Below are 19,691 nucleotides of genomic sequence, written 5' to 3'. Positions count from 1 at the left end.
TTCTGCATCTTATGTTTTCAGACGTATGGGGTCCTGCAGCAGAACTAATTTGGAAAGACTCAAATCAACAGAAGAGGCTTTCGTAGTTTGTATAGGAAAAACAAAAACAAAAACAAAATGAATCAAGCAAATCAAATTTGAAGAACTCTCACTTTTCGAGCCTGTAGTTGTCACATTCTTTTTTTTTTTATCTTTCTTGCTTTCTTCCTTTCTTAGAATGCGAGTAGTATAAAGAAATCTACTTCTAACTGGAAACTTTCACTTACAGAAAAATAAGCAACAGTTAGATCTTTCTTGTTAGAAACAAATTTTGAGAGGAGAATGAAACATACAAAAATTAAAGCAAAATTACTAATTAATTTTATTTTATTTAATAAAGAAATCATCAGTGATAAAATTACACTGAAGAACTATATATTTAAATTTATAAATTATGATATACTAGGGCTCTTGCAGAAGCAATAAAGTATATATTTTTCAGATGAAGCATACTATTACTTAAAATGATTACAACTGCAGAGTTATATACTAGCTAGATCAAAGAACAAACTTTGCTCTTACCTATGATTTATACAATGGCATACCCTTTAAGAAGAAATTTGGCCTGTAATAGGTATTCTAACAGGTATATAAGACTTATTTTAAATATTCACAATGGAAAGCTAGGGATGATGATGTTAGTCTTTTAGAGTACGGCTTCTCAAATGACAATGTCGAAATTTAAATCTGGACTCTACCATATACCAGCTGAAAAACTGAGCAAGCTGTTTAACCTATGACTCTCAGTGTCTTTCACAGCATTACTACCTGAAAGGACTTTAATGAAGATTAAACAATTTGAAACTTGTGACTGGTGATTAGAATACAACAGAAGTGCTACAAGAGAAGTCACTCACCATCATTACTTTGCACAAAGAATAAATTCCATTTTACCCAAAATTTACAACACAACAAAACTGATTAATGAAGAGAGTTGGAGCCAGGGATGGGATGCTCACACTTATAATTCAGGAGGCTGAGCTCTGTGGATGATGGTTCAAAGCCAGTATGGGCAGAAAAGTCCTCCCTGAGATTCTTCTCTCAAATTAATGACCCCAAAGTCAGAAATGGAACTATGGCTCAAAGTGGTAGACCACTAGGTTTGAGCAAAAGAGCTCCAGGACAGTCCCTAGGCCCCGAGTTCTAGTCCCATGACCAACAAAAAAGAGTTGTAATTTGTTAGAATGTCAGCTACACCATGTCAGGCAATTAGCACATGTTAGAAGTAATGAAGAGAAATTATAGAGTAAGATGCTCTACACATTATTTACAACATGTGAGGTCAACATGAGTCTGGATCCAGCTCACTTCAGGGAGTCTTATTTAAATTTACTGGTCAGTGAGTCTTTAGGAAATTCCTTTGTTCTCAAAAAAAATTTGTTTGCTGAGAGAAAAGTCATTTTTTCCTCTGGAAGCTACAATGAACTCTTACTACATTACTATATATAAACTATGATAAATCCACAAAAAACTAAACATTAATGGAACTATTTCATATACATATTGGAAAGGAGAACTTAGGACTAATCTTTATGTAGTATAAAACACTTAAGTAAACCAGGCACTGGTAATCCTATCTATTCAGGAAGCTGAGATCTGAGGACTGCAGTTCAAAGCCAGCTGGACAATGAAGTTCAAGCCCCATGACCAATAAACAAAACAAACATTTAAGTATACAAACATCTTTCTTATAGGTGTATCTCATTTCCTAAATTCTATACTTTTTAATGTTAACTCTTATTGATTGTGGTACCTTTTCCACCTTCACTTTACTATATACGAACATAATGTAATGTACTACAGTTAATTTATAAAGATTCTGAATACAAAGCCTTTGACAAGGGAAATGGGAAAAAGAAAAAAAATGAATTACAGTCAGATAGTAGAAAACCAAGTACTAATAAGGGGCCCTGGTTATCCAAGAAATAAAGGGTTTACAGAAAGTTGGGTGTCATTTGGTTTTTGGTCAGTTCTGCTTCAATGTTCTTAATAAAAAAGTTAGAAAATGACTCCAATAAAATTTTGTTTGGCAAATCACACACAAAATTTTAGTAATGAAGAAAATTTAAAAAGATCTACCTCTATCCCCTCAACTATAAGATAAAAAGATATATAAATTACACAGATTAAAAATAGGACTTCTGAATTCTTCCTATTGGGCATTCTTTCCATTGCACATGGTTGTTCTCAACCTTTTTAGCACTGAAAAGAGAATTCTCAGAAGTTCTAAACATAGTTTAGGATGGACAGATGAGAGGAAGCAATAAAGAGTTTACCTGTAATCCATAAAAAAAAAATAAATAAATGAAACAAAATAACCCCAAAAACCTACCACTGTCACTGCTGCTATCAGAGGAGTCCTGCTCTTCCTCAGATTCAGAATAAAATTTTTTAGCAGGACTTTCTTTCTTTGCTTTTCCCGATGGAATCCATTCTTTTGCCTGTGGATACATACAAACCAAGAAAGTAAATGTGAGTTCACATTAAAAATTCAGACTTCTAGCAAATGCAATCATTCAGAATATATTACAAACTCAAAAGCAGTACTTTTCATCAGAGAAGTAATGGTAGTAAGGTCAATCCACTCAATTCCTACAAGCTCTCACTCCATAAGCTCTCACTCAGAATTCTTCATGCTAAACCGTTTTATCTTTGCACAATTAAAAAAATTTGGGGGCCAGGAGTTTGGCCTAGTGGTAAGAGTCCTTGCCTAGCATGCATGAAAACCTAGGTTCGAATCTTTGGTACCACATAGAGAGAAAAAGCCGTTAGTGGTGCTGTGGCTCAAGTGGTAGAGCTCTAGCCTTGAGAAAGCCCAAGGACGGTGCTGGGGCCCTGAGCTCAAGCCCAGGACTGGCCTATTCACTGGGCCCAGGAGCACAGCCTAGTGGTAGAGTGCTTGCCTAGCATGCATGAAGTCCTGGGTTTAATTCCTTGGTACCACATACTCAGAAAAAGCCAGAGGTGGTGCTGTGGCTCAAGTGGCAAAGCACTAGCCTAGAGCAAAAAGTGTACATGGACAGAGCCCAGGGCCTGCGTTTCAGCCCCAGGACTGGCAAAAAAGAAAAAAGAAATTAGTGTAGGCAATAAGTTGCCCTAACCATTAAACATCTTAACCCTGACTTTTCTCTATCATATCCCAATTATCAAGAAACTTTTCTTCTCTCAATTGGCCACTTCTCTCCTGGATTACATGACAATCTCTTAGCTGGCCACCTTGTTTCTACTCCTCATTTTTCCCCAAAGTTTGATGAATACAGCCATCAGGATGAATCCATCAATATCTGACAGTCTTGGATCCTTCTTGGTTTGAAACCTTGCCTTATAGGAAGATCATCCCTTACAGTTGTTACTCTGAACAACCTCTGTCACTCTTGCTCTATGCTAGCCACTCCTCAGTTTCTACCAAAACCCCAGGTCAGCTTCACTGGAAAGATTCACCTCTAGGTGTTCCCTCTCCAATACAACCTCCACTTTAAATCACAGCATTTAATACTTTCCAAAAGATTATGGCTTTTTGTTTGTTTTTGTAGTACCAGAGTTTAAATGCAGGACATATCACTTGCTAGGCACAGGGGTTCTACCAATTAAGTTGTCCTCTTAGAACTTTTGTTTTACTTTTTGAATAGGGTCATGTTTTCCCCTCACCAGGGCTTACATTTATACTTGCCATAGAGCTGGATAAATGTAACACATCACCACTCCCAGCTCATTAGCTGACATGAGAATCTCACTAACTTTCTGACTATAGGCTAGCTTCGACATAATCCTCCTGATCTCCCTCTCCCAGTAATTAGGACTACAAGTGAGAGCCACTACAGTCAGCTACCTAATTTGTAATTGTTCATTTAGAATGAGATTTTGAAGAACAGGGTTTTTTGTTTGTTTGTTTGTTTGTTTTGTTTTTTGCCAGTCCTGAGCTTCAGCTCAGGGCCTGAGTACTGTCCTTGGGCTTTCTCAAGGCCAGAGCTCTACCACTTGAGCCTCAGCACCACTCTGGCTCCTATGTATGTGGTACTAAGGACTTGAATCTGGGCCTTTGTGCATGCTAGGCAAGCACTCTACCACTAGGACAAACTCCCGGCCTAAAATATTTTATACATTGATATATCCCAAGTATGTCTGCCCAATAAATATTTATTACTCCTTTGAATATTTTTATTTTAAATTCAGAAGATAGCTTGTTTAGATTTAAGGAAAAGATGGACTTTTGTATTCCCTAAATTTAGTAGTAATAATGTGTACTAATATTAATATGTAAATCAAGGTGACTTCTAGTGTCAATCTGACTAGTTCCCTGTTGTTTTAAGTATCAGAAAAAAATGAATATAAGAAAACTATGACCTTGACTCATGATGAGAAATATTTTTTTGTGTATCTAAAACAAGAAAAAAAGCCAGGCACGGTGACTCATGCCTAGCTACACAAGAGGCTGAGATCTGAGGATCAAGGTTCAAAGCCAGCCAGGGCACAAAAAGACCTGAGACAATTATCTCCAATTAACTTCTAGAAAATGGGAAGTGAGGCTTGGCTCAAGGGTAGGATAGTAGCCTTGAGCTGAAGAGCTCAGGGACAGTACCCAGGCCAAGTTCAAGCTTCATGATGACCCCTCCCCCCAAAAGAAGGAAATGTAAACTTTTTAAAAGATTAAACTACAGTGGCTATAATCCTAACTACTCAGGAGGCTGAAATCTGTGGACTGTGGTTCAAAGCCAGTCAGGACAGGAAAGTCCATGAGACTTTCATCTCTAACAAAATATTCAGAAAAGGCCAGAGGCAGTGCTGTGGTTGAACACAGGTTCTTATCCAAAAATGGTTCTCAAGACAGGCTTCACATTAGAATTCTAAAAACATTATTATAAACAATGAAAACATTAATTCTAAAAAGAACAAATGTTTGGGATTCATCTCCCCAAATTATAATGTATTAAAGACATAGATTCATTTCAGATCTCTAGATTAGAAAGTGTACCTTCAGTTGGAAACTACTGATCTAAAAGTCTTAAGGTATGTGGCTTCAAGAGATTTGCTTTAGTAACCTTGAAAATTACTATCTACACTATAATAGGAAAACATGTAGAACTTATTTGAGTATTCTTTAATAAGATGGCCAGATCAACATTCTTGTCTTTTATGTATATTTAGAATGCCTCCAATTTCATTAAAAATAGTATAAACAAAGGATCTACATATTTAGTGACTAATTTTCACAGTTTTCTTAAATCTATACGAACTATTCAGAAGTCTATTAATTTAGTAAGAGTAAGTCAATAGAAATTCTCATGCTCAAATTCCATAATTTCTTGGAATGACCACAGGTTCTGTATTCATGAAACCTTAGGGTTTTTGGTTCTTGTTGTTATTGTTGTCAGTTATGGGGCTTGAACTCAGGACGTGGGCGCTGTTTCTGAGCATTTTGCTCAAAATTACCACTTGAGCCACAGTTCTACATCTGGAAGCTCAGGTTTTAAAGAATAACCACAAAAATATTTTAATTTTTGTTGTGGTATGTTATCTATAACAGCCTAAACAAAAGGAACAGAAAAAATTCCTAGAAGAAACAGAGAGACACTAAATCAGAAAATCCCAATAAAAGATAAAATATTAACTATTTATATTTATAAAACAAAATACCTTTAATATACAAATGACAGTCTTTCTATAACTGAAGAAGAAAACATCTTCTGGAATTAAACAAAATATATACCTAAATGACCTTCAAAATTTACGAGTACCATAACACAAATTTATGTTGTATCTGATATTCTAGAAATTATAGTATGCAATTCAAAGTGACTTCTAGTGTCAATCTGACTAGTTACCTGCTGTTTGGATTAAAGTATCAGATTACCTAAGCTCAGGCCACTTTTTCTACTAAGTTATATGTCACAGTAATGAGATTTGACCCTATAACATCACTTTACACTACACCTAAATTAGTACAGAGTATCATGGGCATAAAAATCACTGATGTGACTTTGAGGAGGTTGAGGTAGTTAGAAACATTACTTGCTACACTGTTAAAAATGCACTTGAAAATATAACTAGCTATATTTTCAATTCTATCCCTCATAATACAATTTTAAGACAATATGTCTCAGAGATCAATAGATTGAAGCTATTTTCTATACGGCATCAATGGACAGTGTCAGTTTTCTACAATCTGGTTCCATCAGTTATAACTATTATCTATAAAGTTCTCAATTATTAATTTCAAAAATAAATACGGGGCTGGGAGTTTGGCCTAGTGGTAGAGTGCTTGCCTAGCATCCATGAAGACCCAGGTTCAATTCCTCGGTACCCCACATACATAGCAAAAGGCCGGAAGTGGTGCTGAGGCTCAAGTAGTAGAGTGCTAGTCTTGAGAAAGTCCAAGGACAGTGCTCAAGCCCTGAGCCCAAGCCCAGGACTGGCAAAAAATAAAAAATAAAAATAAATATAGAAAAATGAAGTGGAATGAATATAAGAAAATAGGCTGTAGTTAAGACAGTTAATACTTAGAACACATGCAGGTGGAAGAAGCCAACTAATCAACTAATCTATCAAGCAATATGATGATACTGCTGAGAACAAATGAAAGTATGACACATTGCTATCAATTTGTGAAGAGATAAACCTTTTTTGGTGGGGGGTAGTGGTAAGACAATACGAAAGTGATCAGAGGATAGATGTGGTGGGAAGATAAAAGTAGTGTACTGCCTTAAACAACACATGATGTACCTAATCATGAAAAAAGACAGAACCAACAACAACAAGCAGGCAGGACAGAATATATCTTCAGAAAGAAATGTAACAAAGAACACTTTATGTTCTAGTACCTGATGGAAAACTGTACTAATAAGTGTTGAAGTATACTTACATCTGAGTGTAAAAAATAAAAAAGAAGAAATAGACATGCAATTATCTTTTTCTTCTATCCATCCCTAATCATTTGTTACAATATGAAAACTATGTACAAAATATAAAAAAAAACCAGATCTGCAAACAAGCTCAAGCTTCCTCTTCTCATATTATATAATAAATGCAATTTTAAAAAAAAGACCACATATTCAAGATATTCTAGATTGGAATTCTGTTCCTATCACTTACTAGCTATGTGAATCTAAATAATTTCCTTAGATTCTCTAAGTCTTGCTCTCCTCATCTACAAAACGGAAATAATAACTACTACTTATAATGATTCTGAGTTTTAAACAATATAATGTTTGCCAAATGTCACAGCATACTGCCAGGGTTTGCTCAGGACACAATGCCAAAATGTTTTAGTAGTTATAAGAAAATTATTTCTGAGAGGAATCGAATTACATGGCTATGTTTATTATAGAAATTATGTTTAAAATAATGAAAGTTCTCTTCTGTATGTAGAAAAGTTAAGAGCAAAGCTAACTTTCTAACAAAATCAGTGGTAAAGAACTCAGAATTGTTGTTCAATATGTATTTTCTATTAGAATAACACCTGGAATATTGTTTTTACTTATTTAAAATTATTCACATAAATAAATGTCTAGATACAATAGAATAAGAATCATATGAATATTAAATGTTTCAATATAATGTCTGATACTTTTAAAGAAAAAGATCTAGAAAAAGAATATCTAAAAGCAGGATTTTTTGTTTTTGCTTTTTAATATGAATACATCATTTTAAATGTGACCCCAACAAAGAACACTTTGGGTACACAATGTTCCCTGTTTATAGTTAGGCTTCAGTTAAAGCACCATATCAGAAAATGAAGAAGAGCACTTTGTATAGTTTTCTGCAAGAGAACAGAAAAATTATTTATAAAAGCATTGACAGGAAGCTTATGAATCTCTAACAAAGTAGAAAAAGCTCAATCCATTGAAACTAAGTACCTTAGAAATTGAATCTACACAGCTACAAATGCAATCGCACAAATGTGGGTGGCACTGATGCAGAGAATTCAATTCTCTATTTCCTTGAAGAAAAGGAACAGAACATGCATAGTAACATAGGAATACTATACTGTTCAGTTCCTATGAAGAAAAGATATATCCAACACAATACATTCAGAAATACTAGAACAACTGTCAATTTCCAATCCTTCCAAAAAGCTTTTATGTAAAATAATAGTTACCATAGAATCTCCCCATGCTTGAACAAAATTAATTTCAGAAAGGTCAACTTACCAACTCTATTACTTCTACATTTCGAACTGATGGGTCAGGCGCCACCTCTGGCCAATTAGATAATTCCAGGTACCCAGAAGCCTTAATGTTGAGAGTATGAGATAAGGTGCCAAGCTGGAAATGATCTCTATCTATTAAAGACAGAGGAAAATATAAAATAAACAATATGAGCTGCATATAATGGAGAACAATCCTAATCAGAGCTCAAGGTAATAGGCATATTCCTTCAAATGTCAAGGAATAAATATAAACTAGGAAGCTCTTCATAGGTCAAAAAACTGATTTCAGTCCATAGATTACAATAATCTCCCCCATAATGGTCAATAAAAAAACTAATCAGTCAGTGTGTTTAGAGGTGTTGCTCTGAAATGTAGCTTCTCTAAAAATTACTTTACTGTGAATATTAAGAATGACAGCACAGTTAAACAATCCATATACATGTCTTAGTACAAACACATCCAGAATTTTAATAGTTTTTCTATAAACCCAATTGTTTTGTATCACTTTGCAGCAATTAAATAAGAAACAATATGAAAACCAAGGTATCTGGTGATTTGACTCTAACTGCAATAACTTCTTACTAAAAATAATAATGTTTACCTCTTTTTACAAAGCTGGGGAAAATAATACTAGTTCTCTCCTTAAAAAATAAATTTAAATATCAAAGGATTTTTTAAATCAAGTTATTCTTCCTAGAAATGTTGAGCGTAGAATACACAGATGTTTAATAAAATTTCACAATTAATATTACTTATATTCTTTATACAATAAAACTACTTAAAATAGAAATGAAATAAATGCCTAAAAAGTAAAACAGGTTTTTAAAACTATTTCCATTTAAAATATTTAATAAGAACAAAACTCACAAAGATCTGAAATTATTTAGGAAAATAAGGTCTAGAACCATATAAACCTTAATATAAAAGTTGTTGTAAAATCACAAATAAATAGAAAGCACATTGTTCTTATATGCCTATTTCCTATTCATTTATATTTCTGAAATAAATTTTAAGCACATTAAAATGGGACATACTGCTGTAATAACACATATTTTGCACTAAGACAATCTGATAATAATACCTTTAAAAGGAGACTCAAGCAGCGGTGCAGGTTTTTGCGCCAGGAATATTTTTTTGGCATATTTACTTAAAGCTCCACTCTTCTCATTCGGAACAATAAGCTGCCTAATAAATCTTGTACGGTCTCTGATGTCATAGTTTTGATCATACTTGCCGAGATTTAATATGTACTGGGTAAGCAATTTTGTCTGTTGGAAAAAACAGAACAAGATGAGAATACAGTTATTTATGATTATTGATAACTCTGGATAAACATATTTAAAGACATAATAAAAATGAATGGTTATGTCAAACAAATGTTGTTCCATAGGGAATATGCATTTCTAACACGGCAAATGGAATTTTGAAGCCAAAGCACATGTCCTCTTCTCTACTGGGGAGGTGAATGCTGAGTACTGAGAAGCAGCCATGTGCTAGATTATTAAACTGCTGAAGTGGAAAGAAAGGCATCATTAAAAAAATAATCATATATGGCAAACCCGCTGAAGGGTCTACGTGAGAATAATGAATGTGGAAATACAACTAAAAACATGGCACTCAAAACTTAATCGGAAAAATATGCAGGACATCAAAACATCAGAAAGTATTAGGGGGCTGGCAAACTGCTTCTCCTGAGGTGTGTTTTATGAAGAGATACTGTCCCTGGCATACGCAGTGTCTGCACTCTGACTGCACTCAGTTACTTTACCCTGAATTATGACCCATTAAAGCAGACACATGAATCACTGAACTGGATTACTGCAAATTATTTGCAGTGCATTTAGCTGTTACTTTTTCATAAAAGCAAGCTGCTGATGCCCTCTAAAAACTAGGATAAAAGACTTCTTCCATTTTTCCACATGCTGCTTATAGCCTCTAGTAATATTGGTCATTTATTTATTTATGTAGGGAGCAACTTATTATAGCAGCTTTTATACCCTAATAAGACTTCCTAAGTCAATTTTTGAATGTACTACATTAACATATATTGAGATAATTTTAATAATAATTAAATAAAAATTGAAATGGTAACAAAACAGGTTTATATTTTAAACCACAGGCTTTTTGATCGAAAATATGTAATTTCACTTTAGAAGGCTTCACACACAATTGAAACTATATACCACATAAGATTCATGAAGCAAAGGAAAAATAAATTGAAGAATAGTAACTAATTTACTTTAGAACATGTTATACACATTTAAAACAGAAAAAAATAAAATCAAAGTAGAAAGAATGAAAAATAATCCCAGAATAGTAAATTAAAGGACAGAAATGGTGTGGCAAACATCACAAAACAAGATTGGGAGGGGTTGGGGACAAAAACATGAGAAGGGGTATCGATATATAAGAAGTAATGCACCTACTACCTGGCGAATGTAACTGTAACCCCCTATATATTACAATGTAAAAAACAAAAGTTCAAACAATAAAAAAATCAGTTAAAATAATTAAATTAGATAAAGAGCACCCTTCTTTCAGTAACAGAGTGGTTTAAAAGCATTACCTTGGTTTTATTAAAGTAAAATTATTTAAATACAAATAGATATTTTATGAATTTTTATAAGCAGTTCTTATCCACTAATTGCTAGACCAAGTTGGTTCAACTAGAAAAATTAATTCCTTTTTAAAAGACAATAATTAAAAGGTAATTAGCAAACTAGTGACCAAATGAGAAATAACCACTCAATACTGTATCAAGACTGTGATATATAAACATACACAGCTTCTTGTCTAAAATCTGGCAAATTCACTTAACAATTAGTTGTATCAAATGTAGAATGAGAACTCACAACCAGCTTAACTGTCAAGCCTACCTGAGCATTGCAAGTTAGAATATGCAATAAATAAATCAGGGAAATTAAGTGTGTTAATTAGAATAATATTCTTTTTTAAATTGTATTTTATTGTCGGGATAACATTAAGAGGTGTACAGTTATATACCTCAGGTAATGACTGCATTACTTCTAGAACCTTGATACCCCTTCTCATGTTTTTGTTAGAATAATATTCTTAAGCTAGAACATTTTGCTTAAAAGTTTCCTATCCCCCAAACCAACTTTAGAAAACTAAACTTTTCAATATATTAAACCCCTTTGGTCAACTACTTTGAAAAAATATAGATTAAAAAAATTGGGCAGGGTACTGATAGCTAGCTACTTAGGAGGCTGAGATCTAATGATTGTGATTCAAAGCCAGTGTGGGCTTTGGAAAGTTCACAAGAGTCTCATTTCCAATTAACTAGCAAAACACTGGAAGTTGTTCAAGTGTGAGAGCACTAGCCTTGAATGAAAAAAGCCAGGCCAGGGCAAGAGGTCCTGAGTTCAAGTCCCAATTCTGCCATGGAAAAAAATTTAAATTTGAGACATATTCTAAATAGGTGAGACAGAGACTACAGGAATAAATTAGACTTTCCAGAACAATTTTTATAGAGAACTGAGAGCATTTAAGTAAAACTATGGCATTTTATTATTATTCCATGCTCCAAACCAGATGAAACAATAGTACTTTTCATGTTTATTCATCAATAACATAAGAATAAAATAAAATGTACTTTCACCAGAAATTTTCCATCTTATATTCAATTATTAAACTGCACTTGCAGATTAATTTTTCTGCTTAAATTTAAGGAACCGTTTTAATCACCATCTAATGGCAAAGGCTATCCAGACACTACTTAAACCAATTAAATTCCCTTTAGACTGATTCTAAATCACTGAGATTAAGGGGAAAAAACAATTTGGGTAAATGTTTATAAAATTTAAGAAATTCATTATTTTAAAATAACTTTTCAAGATATAGGTGTCATATTTCTACCCAACTAAAAATCAAGTAATAAACTGGTTTTTTTTTGGGGGGGGGGTAGTATTAGTATGTGAACTCAGGGCCTCATGCTTGTTAGACAGGCATTATATCACACAAAGAATGCTCTAGCCCTTTTTGCTTTAATTATTCTTCAAAAACAGTTTCATTTTTGTCAAGACTAACTAACACCAAATCCTCCTATTTATGCTTCCCATGTAACTAGACATGGGAAGACAAGCTAAACATGACAGACACATATCACTGCACACAATTTTTACTAATTACAGTACAATCTTACTAAATTTTTACATGGACTGATCTCAAACATTAATCCTCTAATTGCTGCCTCATTAAGCTGGTAAATATTAATTAAAACAATAGCTTTTTACGAGCAACAGTGGATCATGCCTATAATCCCAGCTACTCAGGAAGATGAGATCTGAAGACTGAAGTTTGAAGCCAGTGCAGGGAGGAAAGTCAGTAAAACTCTAATCCCCAACTAAACAACAAAAAGCCAGACATGGGGCTGTGGCTCAAGTGGCAGAATTGGTAGCACTGAGCAAAACCGCTCAGAGACAGTGCCCTGGCCCGCACAAAAAATGATTAACACCACCATCACCACTATAGTTTTCTTCTAATATAGTTTTTCATCACTTAATGATGAAGATACTTACAATCAGCTTCAAAGTGTCCTTACAGCTGAAGGAGCTACAACATTACTAGGTGATATATCTTGTAGAACCAATGTTGTTAACATTGTCACTGGCCAAAATATTAGTATGAAATTCATGACTATATGTTATCACCTAACCCAAACTAAAAGTCAATTAAAAGTCATAGGGGGCCGGGAGTTTGGCCTAGTGGTTAAAGTGCTTGCCTAGCATGCACGAAGGCCAGGGTTCGATTCCTTGGTACCACATACATAGAAAAGAGCTGGAAGTGGTGCTGAGGCTCAAGTGGTAGAGCTCTAACCTTGAGAAAGTCCAAGGACAGTGCTCAGGCCCTGAACTCAAGCCCAGGACTGGCAAAAAAAAAAAAAAAAAAAAAAAAAGTCATAGTCAGCTGAGAATCATTATAAATTTAAGAAATACAAAAAAATTCACAGAATTTAGCATTTAACACAGTGCAGTAAGATTAATATTGGTTCCACTGAGTTGTTATTTTCAAAAAGAAAGATACTGACAAATATTTTTAGTATTTGTATACATTTCTGGTTTTGGTGGGGCTGGCATTTGAACTTAAGGCTGTACTGCTTTCTGAGCTACAACTAGGTTGTTTAAATTAAGCTTCTTTTTAAAATAAATGCCTAGCATTCTCATAATCTATTTTTGTGTAATTTTTATGCAATGCTTTTATGAACATATATTACAACTTAGTAAAGCTATATTATTACTATTCCCAGTTTACTAATGAAGAAACTAAGTACTGATTCTGCACTACTTCTAAAGTCATGCAATCAATAAAAAGGTTAGTAGTAGCTATGTCCTTTGCCATATAGAAACTCTGCAGTTTAATGCAGTCCCATTTGTTCAAACTTTCTTTAATTTGTTCTTTCTTGGTCTTTATTAAGAAAGTTTTGACCTGTGCCAAGGAGACCTAGTGTATCTCCTATTCCTTCTTGTATTTTTTCAGAGTATCTGCTTTTACCTTGAGGTCTTTGATCTATTTAGCATTATTCCTGGTGCAGAGTGACATAGAAAAATCCAACTTTAGTTTTCTGCAGGTGCTAAGCCAGTTCTGCCAGCACCACTTGTTGAAGAGGCTGTCTTTCTTCCATTCTACTTTTTTGGCTCCCTTATCAAAGATTAGGTGTCCATAGGTCTGTGGGTTGATTTCTGTGTCTTCAGTTTTATTCCATTGGTTCTCAGGCCTGTTCTTATTCCAGTACCAAACTGTTTTGGTTACTATAGCTCTGTAATAGCGTCTAAAGTCTGGTATTGAAATTCCTCCTGCGCTGTTCTGCTAAAATTTTTTTTTTTTTGGCTATATGGTGGTCTTTTATTATTCCATATGAAATTTTGGATTGCTTCTTCTATTTCTTTAAAGAATGACATTGGGATATTGATGGGTATTGCATTGAATTTGTAGATAGCCCTTGGCAAGATTGCCATTTTCATGATTTTAATTCTTCCAGTCCAAGAGAATGGGAGGTTTTTCCATTTCTTCACTTCTGCATTAATTTCCTTTTTCAGGTTTTTAAAGTTTTCATCATAAAGGTCCTTTACATTCTTAGTTAGTTCCTAATTACTTTATTTTCTTTGAGGCTATTACAAGCAGCATTGCTTTCCTGATTGCTGCCTCGTTCCACTCGTTGTTGGCATATAGGAAGGTGGTTGATTTTTGAGGTTAATTTTATACGTTGCTACCTTGCCAAAATTTTGAATCAGTTCAAGCAACTTCAGAGTATACTCTACAGGGTTCTTTAAATATAGAATCATGTCATCTGTAAAGAAGGCAAATTTCACTTTCGCTTTTCCAATTTGGATCTTCTTTATGCTTGCTTCCTGCCTTATTGTTCTGGCTAGGAATTCTACTACTATGTTAAAAAGGAGTGAAGAGACTGCATCCTTGTCTCATTCCTGATTTTAGAGGAAATGGCTTTAGCTTTTTGCCATTAAGTATAATGCTAGCTGTGGGTTTGTCATGTATTCCTAGTTTCTCCAGAACTTTTAGCATAAAGGGGTGCTGGATCTTGTCAAATGCGTTTTCTGCATCTATTGAGACAATCATGTGATTCTTGTCCTTGCTCCTGTTGGTGTGATGAATTATATTAATTGACTTGCATATACTGAACTGGCTTTGCATCATTGTGATGAATCCTGTTTGATCATAGTGTAAGCCAAACCTAAAGGAACATAGGCTCAATGGTTTCCCACATTTGTAATAATTAGTACGTACCTAGGGCTCTCCTAACAGAGAGCGCAAAACCTAGATGCATAAGGCCATATAGGATGAGGCTAAATGAAAGAAATCTCCAGGATATGGAAACAAGAGCTTTATCTTGTGTGACTGTTGTTCTTAATGTACTATGTTATTTCTCTTCTCTTTTGGTGCCCTTTGGTTAATCTCATGTTGTTACTGTATCTGACTTTGTTACTTGGCATAATGTATATACCTTTATTTGTTTATTTGAAATAGGAAAAGGGGGAAAACAAGATAATTGGGAGGGGGTTGGGGGAGGGAAATGGTGACAAAAACACGAGAATGGGTATCAATGTGTGATAAGTAATACATCTACTATCTGGAGAATATAACTATAACCCCTCTATACATTACAATAAAATTGAATAAAGAAAGAAAAGTGAGAAAAAAGCTTAGTAGGATTTGAAGCCACACAGGCCAGTAAAGCATATGCTCTCAATTACTGCCATAACTGTTATCAAATAGTTTTGTGGTAAACACCACAATTAATTATACAAACTTTCACAGGAAAGAGCTCAAAAATAAAAAAGTTCAGCTTACAGATGTTTATTTAAAGAATTCTAAATGTGACTCAGTAGAATTTTTTAAAAGAAGCTCTCTGAAGCAGCTTATATACTGTAACCAAACAGAAAAATATTTCAAAATTAAAGATTAAAGTTCATACATTTAAAAAAATGTTCATTGGACTGGAAGTTTGGCCTAGCAATAGAGTGCTTGCCTAGCAAGCATAAAGACCCAGATTCGATAATCAGTACCACATACACAGAAAAAGCTGGAAGTTGTGCTGTGGCTCAAGTGATACAGCTCTAGCTTTGAGAATGCCCAAGGTCAGTTGCTCAGGCCCTGAGTCCAAGCCCCATGACCCACCAATTAAGACAAGATGCTCATTTTCAGATACAATATTTTTCAGATTTATAGATTCTATTAGTTTGCTTAGATTTCTTACCTTTTCATCTATTGTGAGGACATCATTTATTTCAATGATCAGATTAATGTTTGCCTGCAAATTTCAATATTTGACTAACAATGGGGCTGATTTCTATCTTTATCTGTGAAAATTAACTATATTTTCCTTATCAACTTTTTTACTATGCATAAAGATAATATTTACCATTAAAAATTTCAAATTATTTTAAGACGCTGAAGAAAATGATCATTCATTTGTTCTTTAGGCATATATAGAGATATAGATATATATCGTGCTGTCTTATTTTAAAAATCAATGTAGATATCATCAAGAAGTCAGTCACTGAAAGTTCTTAAAGAATTTAAGTGAAGGAAAATGGGTATGCAGTAAGCAGCACGACTTCATGTCAAAGCAGTCCCAGAACAATGTGGTCTATAATTCCTATTCAGAAAGGCATCTAAAATAAGTAAAAAAAAAAAAAATCTTATCTATTCATTAAACCAATAATTATAGTTTCTATTTCATATACAATAAATTATGAACATACAACTAAAATTTCTGTGAAGCTGATGATTAAAACTATTCTTTAATGCTTTCATTTATAAATGTTCTCAATCTTTTTTGAGAAATGAGAAATATTGGAAAAAATATAATCTAACAGGAGATCTTGATTCATCTGTTTTTATATCATTTAGAAATTGTAATCCATTTGAAAAATCTAAGACCATTTCAAAAGTAAAGTATCATTTAAAAAATATAAATAATTCAGAAACTATGCTTCAAAATTCCAATGAATAATATAGCTTCAAAGAGCAATTATAGAGATTCCCAACTTGAATACATTTGAAATATGATGTAAAAAAATCAGTGTTAAAAAATACCTTTTAGCTGGGTGAGGTGGCTCATGCCTGTAGTCCTAGCTACTCAGGAGGCTGAGATCTGAGGATCAAAGGTTCAAAACCAGCCCTGGCACAGAGAAACCTGAGACAATTATCTCCAATTAACCTCCAGAAAATGGGAAGAGGGGCTTGGCTCAAGGGTAGGATGGTAGCCTTGAGCAGAAGTGCCCAGGACAGAACCAGCCTCATGACTCCCCCCAAAAAATCTTTTAATAACAAAAAGTAAAAGCAAGTTCATCAAAATGCACTTCTTCACCTAAAAACACGGATCTAAAAGATCCAAACACATTGATTACTGATGACTTTATCACATCACTGTCACCTCTGGATAGATCACCCTGGCAAAAACTCAACAGAGAAACCTCAGACCTAAATAACTGCACTGACCAACTAGACTTAACAAACATCTACAGAATATTCATCCAGCACTCTTAGAATATACATTCTTCACAGCAACTCCCAGAACCTTCTCCAAAATAGGTCTTATTTTAGGTCACAAAAAAACCTGTGAAAATTCAGAAAAACTGAAATAATTCCCTGCATTCTGAGAGACCACAGTAGAATAAAATTAGTGTTCAACATAAAAAGCCATCACAAGGGGGGGGGGGAGGGAAATGGGGACCAAGACATGTGAAAGGGTATCAATGTATGTGAATTAATGCACCATCTATCTGGCAAATATCATGTAACCCTTCTATTAATTACAATGAAAAATAAGCCATGACAAAAAATTCTGTAATTCATGGAGACTAACACATTGTTGAATGAACAGTAGGTCATTGAAGAGATCAGAAAAAAATTCAACCGTTTATGGAATTTAACAAAAATGAGTACACAACATGCCAGCTCCTCTGGGACACAGCAAAGGCAGAATTCAGAGGAAAATTTATAGCTCTGAGAGTTTACATCAACAAATTGGAGAAATTTCAAAGCAACAACTTAATTGTGTACCTTAAACTCCTTGAAAAAAAAGAACAAGCTAAACTGTAACTCAGTACATGAAAACAAATAATTAAAACTAAATCAGAAGTAAATGAATTTGAAATAAAAAACCACACAGAAATAAAAAGCAAAACAAAGAGTTGGTTCTTTGAAACAATTAACAAAAATGATAGACCCTTAGCAAACCTGACCAAAAAACAAAGAGAATACACCCAAATAAAATTAGAGAAGAAAATGGGAACATAATGACAGAAACAAACAATATTTAGAACACTATAAGGGAATGCTTTGCAAACCTTTATGCTAACACATTGGAAAATGTAGAATCTGAAAGAAGTGGAAAAATTCCTAGAGAATATTGAAATATGTAAACTAAACCAAGAAGATTTAAATCAACTAAGTAGACCCATAACAAGTAATGAAATAAAAATGCCAATAAGAACTTAACCCTCCTGGGCCGGGAGTTTGGCCTAGTGGTTAAAGTGCTTGCCTAGCATGCATGAAGACCCGGGTTCGATTCCGCGGTACCACATACATAGAAAAAAGCCGGAAGTGGTGCTGAGGCTCAAGTGGTAGATCTCTAGCCTTGACAAAGTCCAAGGACAGTGCTCAGGCCCTGAGCTCAAGCCCAGGACTGGCAAAAAAAAAAAAAAAAGAACTTAACCCTCCAAAAGCAAATCCTCAGAGAAACAGCAACCCAATTAGTAAATGGGCTAAAGACTTAAAGAGGGACTTAGAAGAAGTAAGAATGGCCAATAGACACATCAAGAAATGTTTGACATCTATGGCCATAAAAGAAATTCAAATCCAAACATGGAAATTCCATCTTACCCCTGATGGACTGTCCACTATCAAGAAAACTAACATTAAAAGATACTGGCAGTAATGTGGCCAAAAGGCAACACCATTACACTCTTGGTGGGAATGTAAACTTGATTAACCACTCTGTAAAGAAGTGTGCATGGTAGTGTGCATCCTGTCATCTCCACTACAATTAGAGAACTAATTAATTAATTCTTTGAAAGAAAATAAATTTATGAAACTTAAAATGATTTGATTTAAAATATGAATTAACATGCAAAAGATGAAATCTAATTCAGGGAAATGTATTTCAGCATCTTCCAATCTTACAAACTAAGTCTTCTATCCATGAAAAACAACAATTGAAATGCTGGAAAAAGAATGAAAAAGTTGGGCCAGGCATGTGGCTTAGTGGTAGAGTGCTTGTCTAACATGCATAAAGCCCTGGGATCTATTCCTCGCTACCACATACACAGAAAAAGCTGGGAGTGGTGCTGTGGCTCAAGTGGGAGAGTGCTAGTCTTGAGCAAAAGACACTCAGGGACAGCGCCCAAGCCCTGAGTTCAAGCCCCAGGAGTGGCATGCATACACACACACACACACACACACACACACACACACACACACACAACAAGAATAAAAACGTTTCCCTTTAACACATACAGAGGAAAATTACTCCTCTTACCACCAGTTGCTTTATAGATTTGCATAAATGTTCTAAGCTGAAAATTATCTCATAACAGAAAAGTTTTAAAAAGTTTCTATTTCACCTACAGGAAAACATTTTATAATTAACAAGAGCATATAAACCACTCTAAGTCCACCAATGGTTTAACCCATTTAAACACCAGTAACAAAATATTAACCAGAAAAACCTATCAAAAAGGAATTTCTATCTCAGAGTTACAGAGGCTGGGAAATCCAAGATCACACACTTGTAGATATGCTGTCTGGTGAAAGCCAACGGTGCCTTTTGACTATATTTTCTGATATTAGAAGGGACAAGCTAGCCCTCAGGGTCTCTCTTACAAGGGTACTAAGTTGTTCATAAGGGATTTGTCCTCATGACATAAAATGTCAAATGGTAAACGTTCTAATACTAGAATTATAACTAGGTAACCAGGTGTTAACATAATATTAATAAGGGGACTCAACCAGACACAGCTTTCTG

The 19,691-nt window shown here is 34.3% G+C and overlaps 1 protein-coding gene across 1 annotated transcript in view; it reads right to left on the bottom strand.

The window, feature by feature from the left end:
- The window catches only part of Ap3b1 (adaptor related protein complex 3 subunit beta 1), a 203,345-nt gene that overhangs the window by 79,759 nt on the left and 103,895 nt on the right, over window positions 1-19,691 (bottom strand). The window contains exons 16-18 of the mRNA XM_090331736.1: window positions 9,267-9,453; window positions 8,187-8,317; window positions 2,372-2,480 (exon numbers count right to left, since the gene is read on the bottom strand). Coding sequence (XP_090187862.1) covers window positions 2,372-2,480; window positions 8,187-8,317; window positions 9,267-9,453 — 427 coding nt within the window. The remainder of the gene's footprint in view (window positions 1-2,371; window positions 2,481-8,186; window positions 8,318-9,266; window positions 9,454-19,691) is intronic.

The sequence above is a fragment of the Megascapheus bottae genome, chromosome 4 (assembly GCF_031878675.1).
Source record: "Megascapheus bottae isolate mThoBot1 chromosome 4, mThoBot2.hap1, whole genome shotgun sequence".
NCBI classification, from domain to species: domain Eukaryota; kingdom Metazoa; phylum Chordata; class Mammalia; order Rodentia; family Geomyidae; genus Megascapheus; species Megascapheus bottae.
Note: the sequence above shows the minus strand (reverse complement) of the source record. Positions and strands in the feature narration are given on the sequence as shown.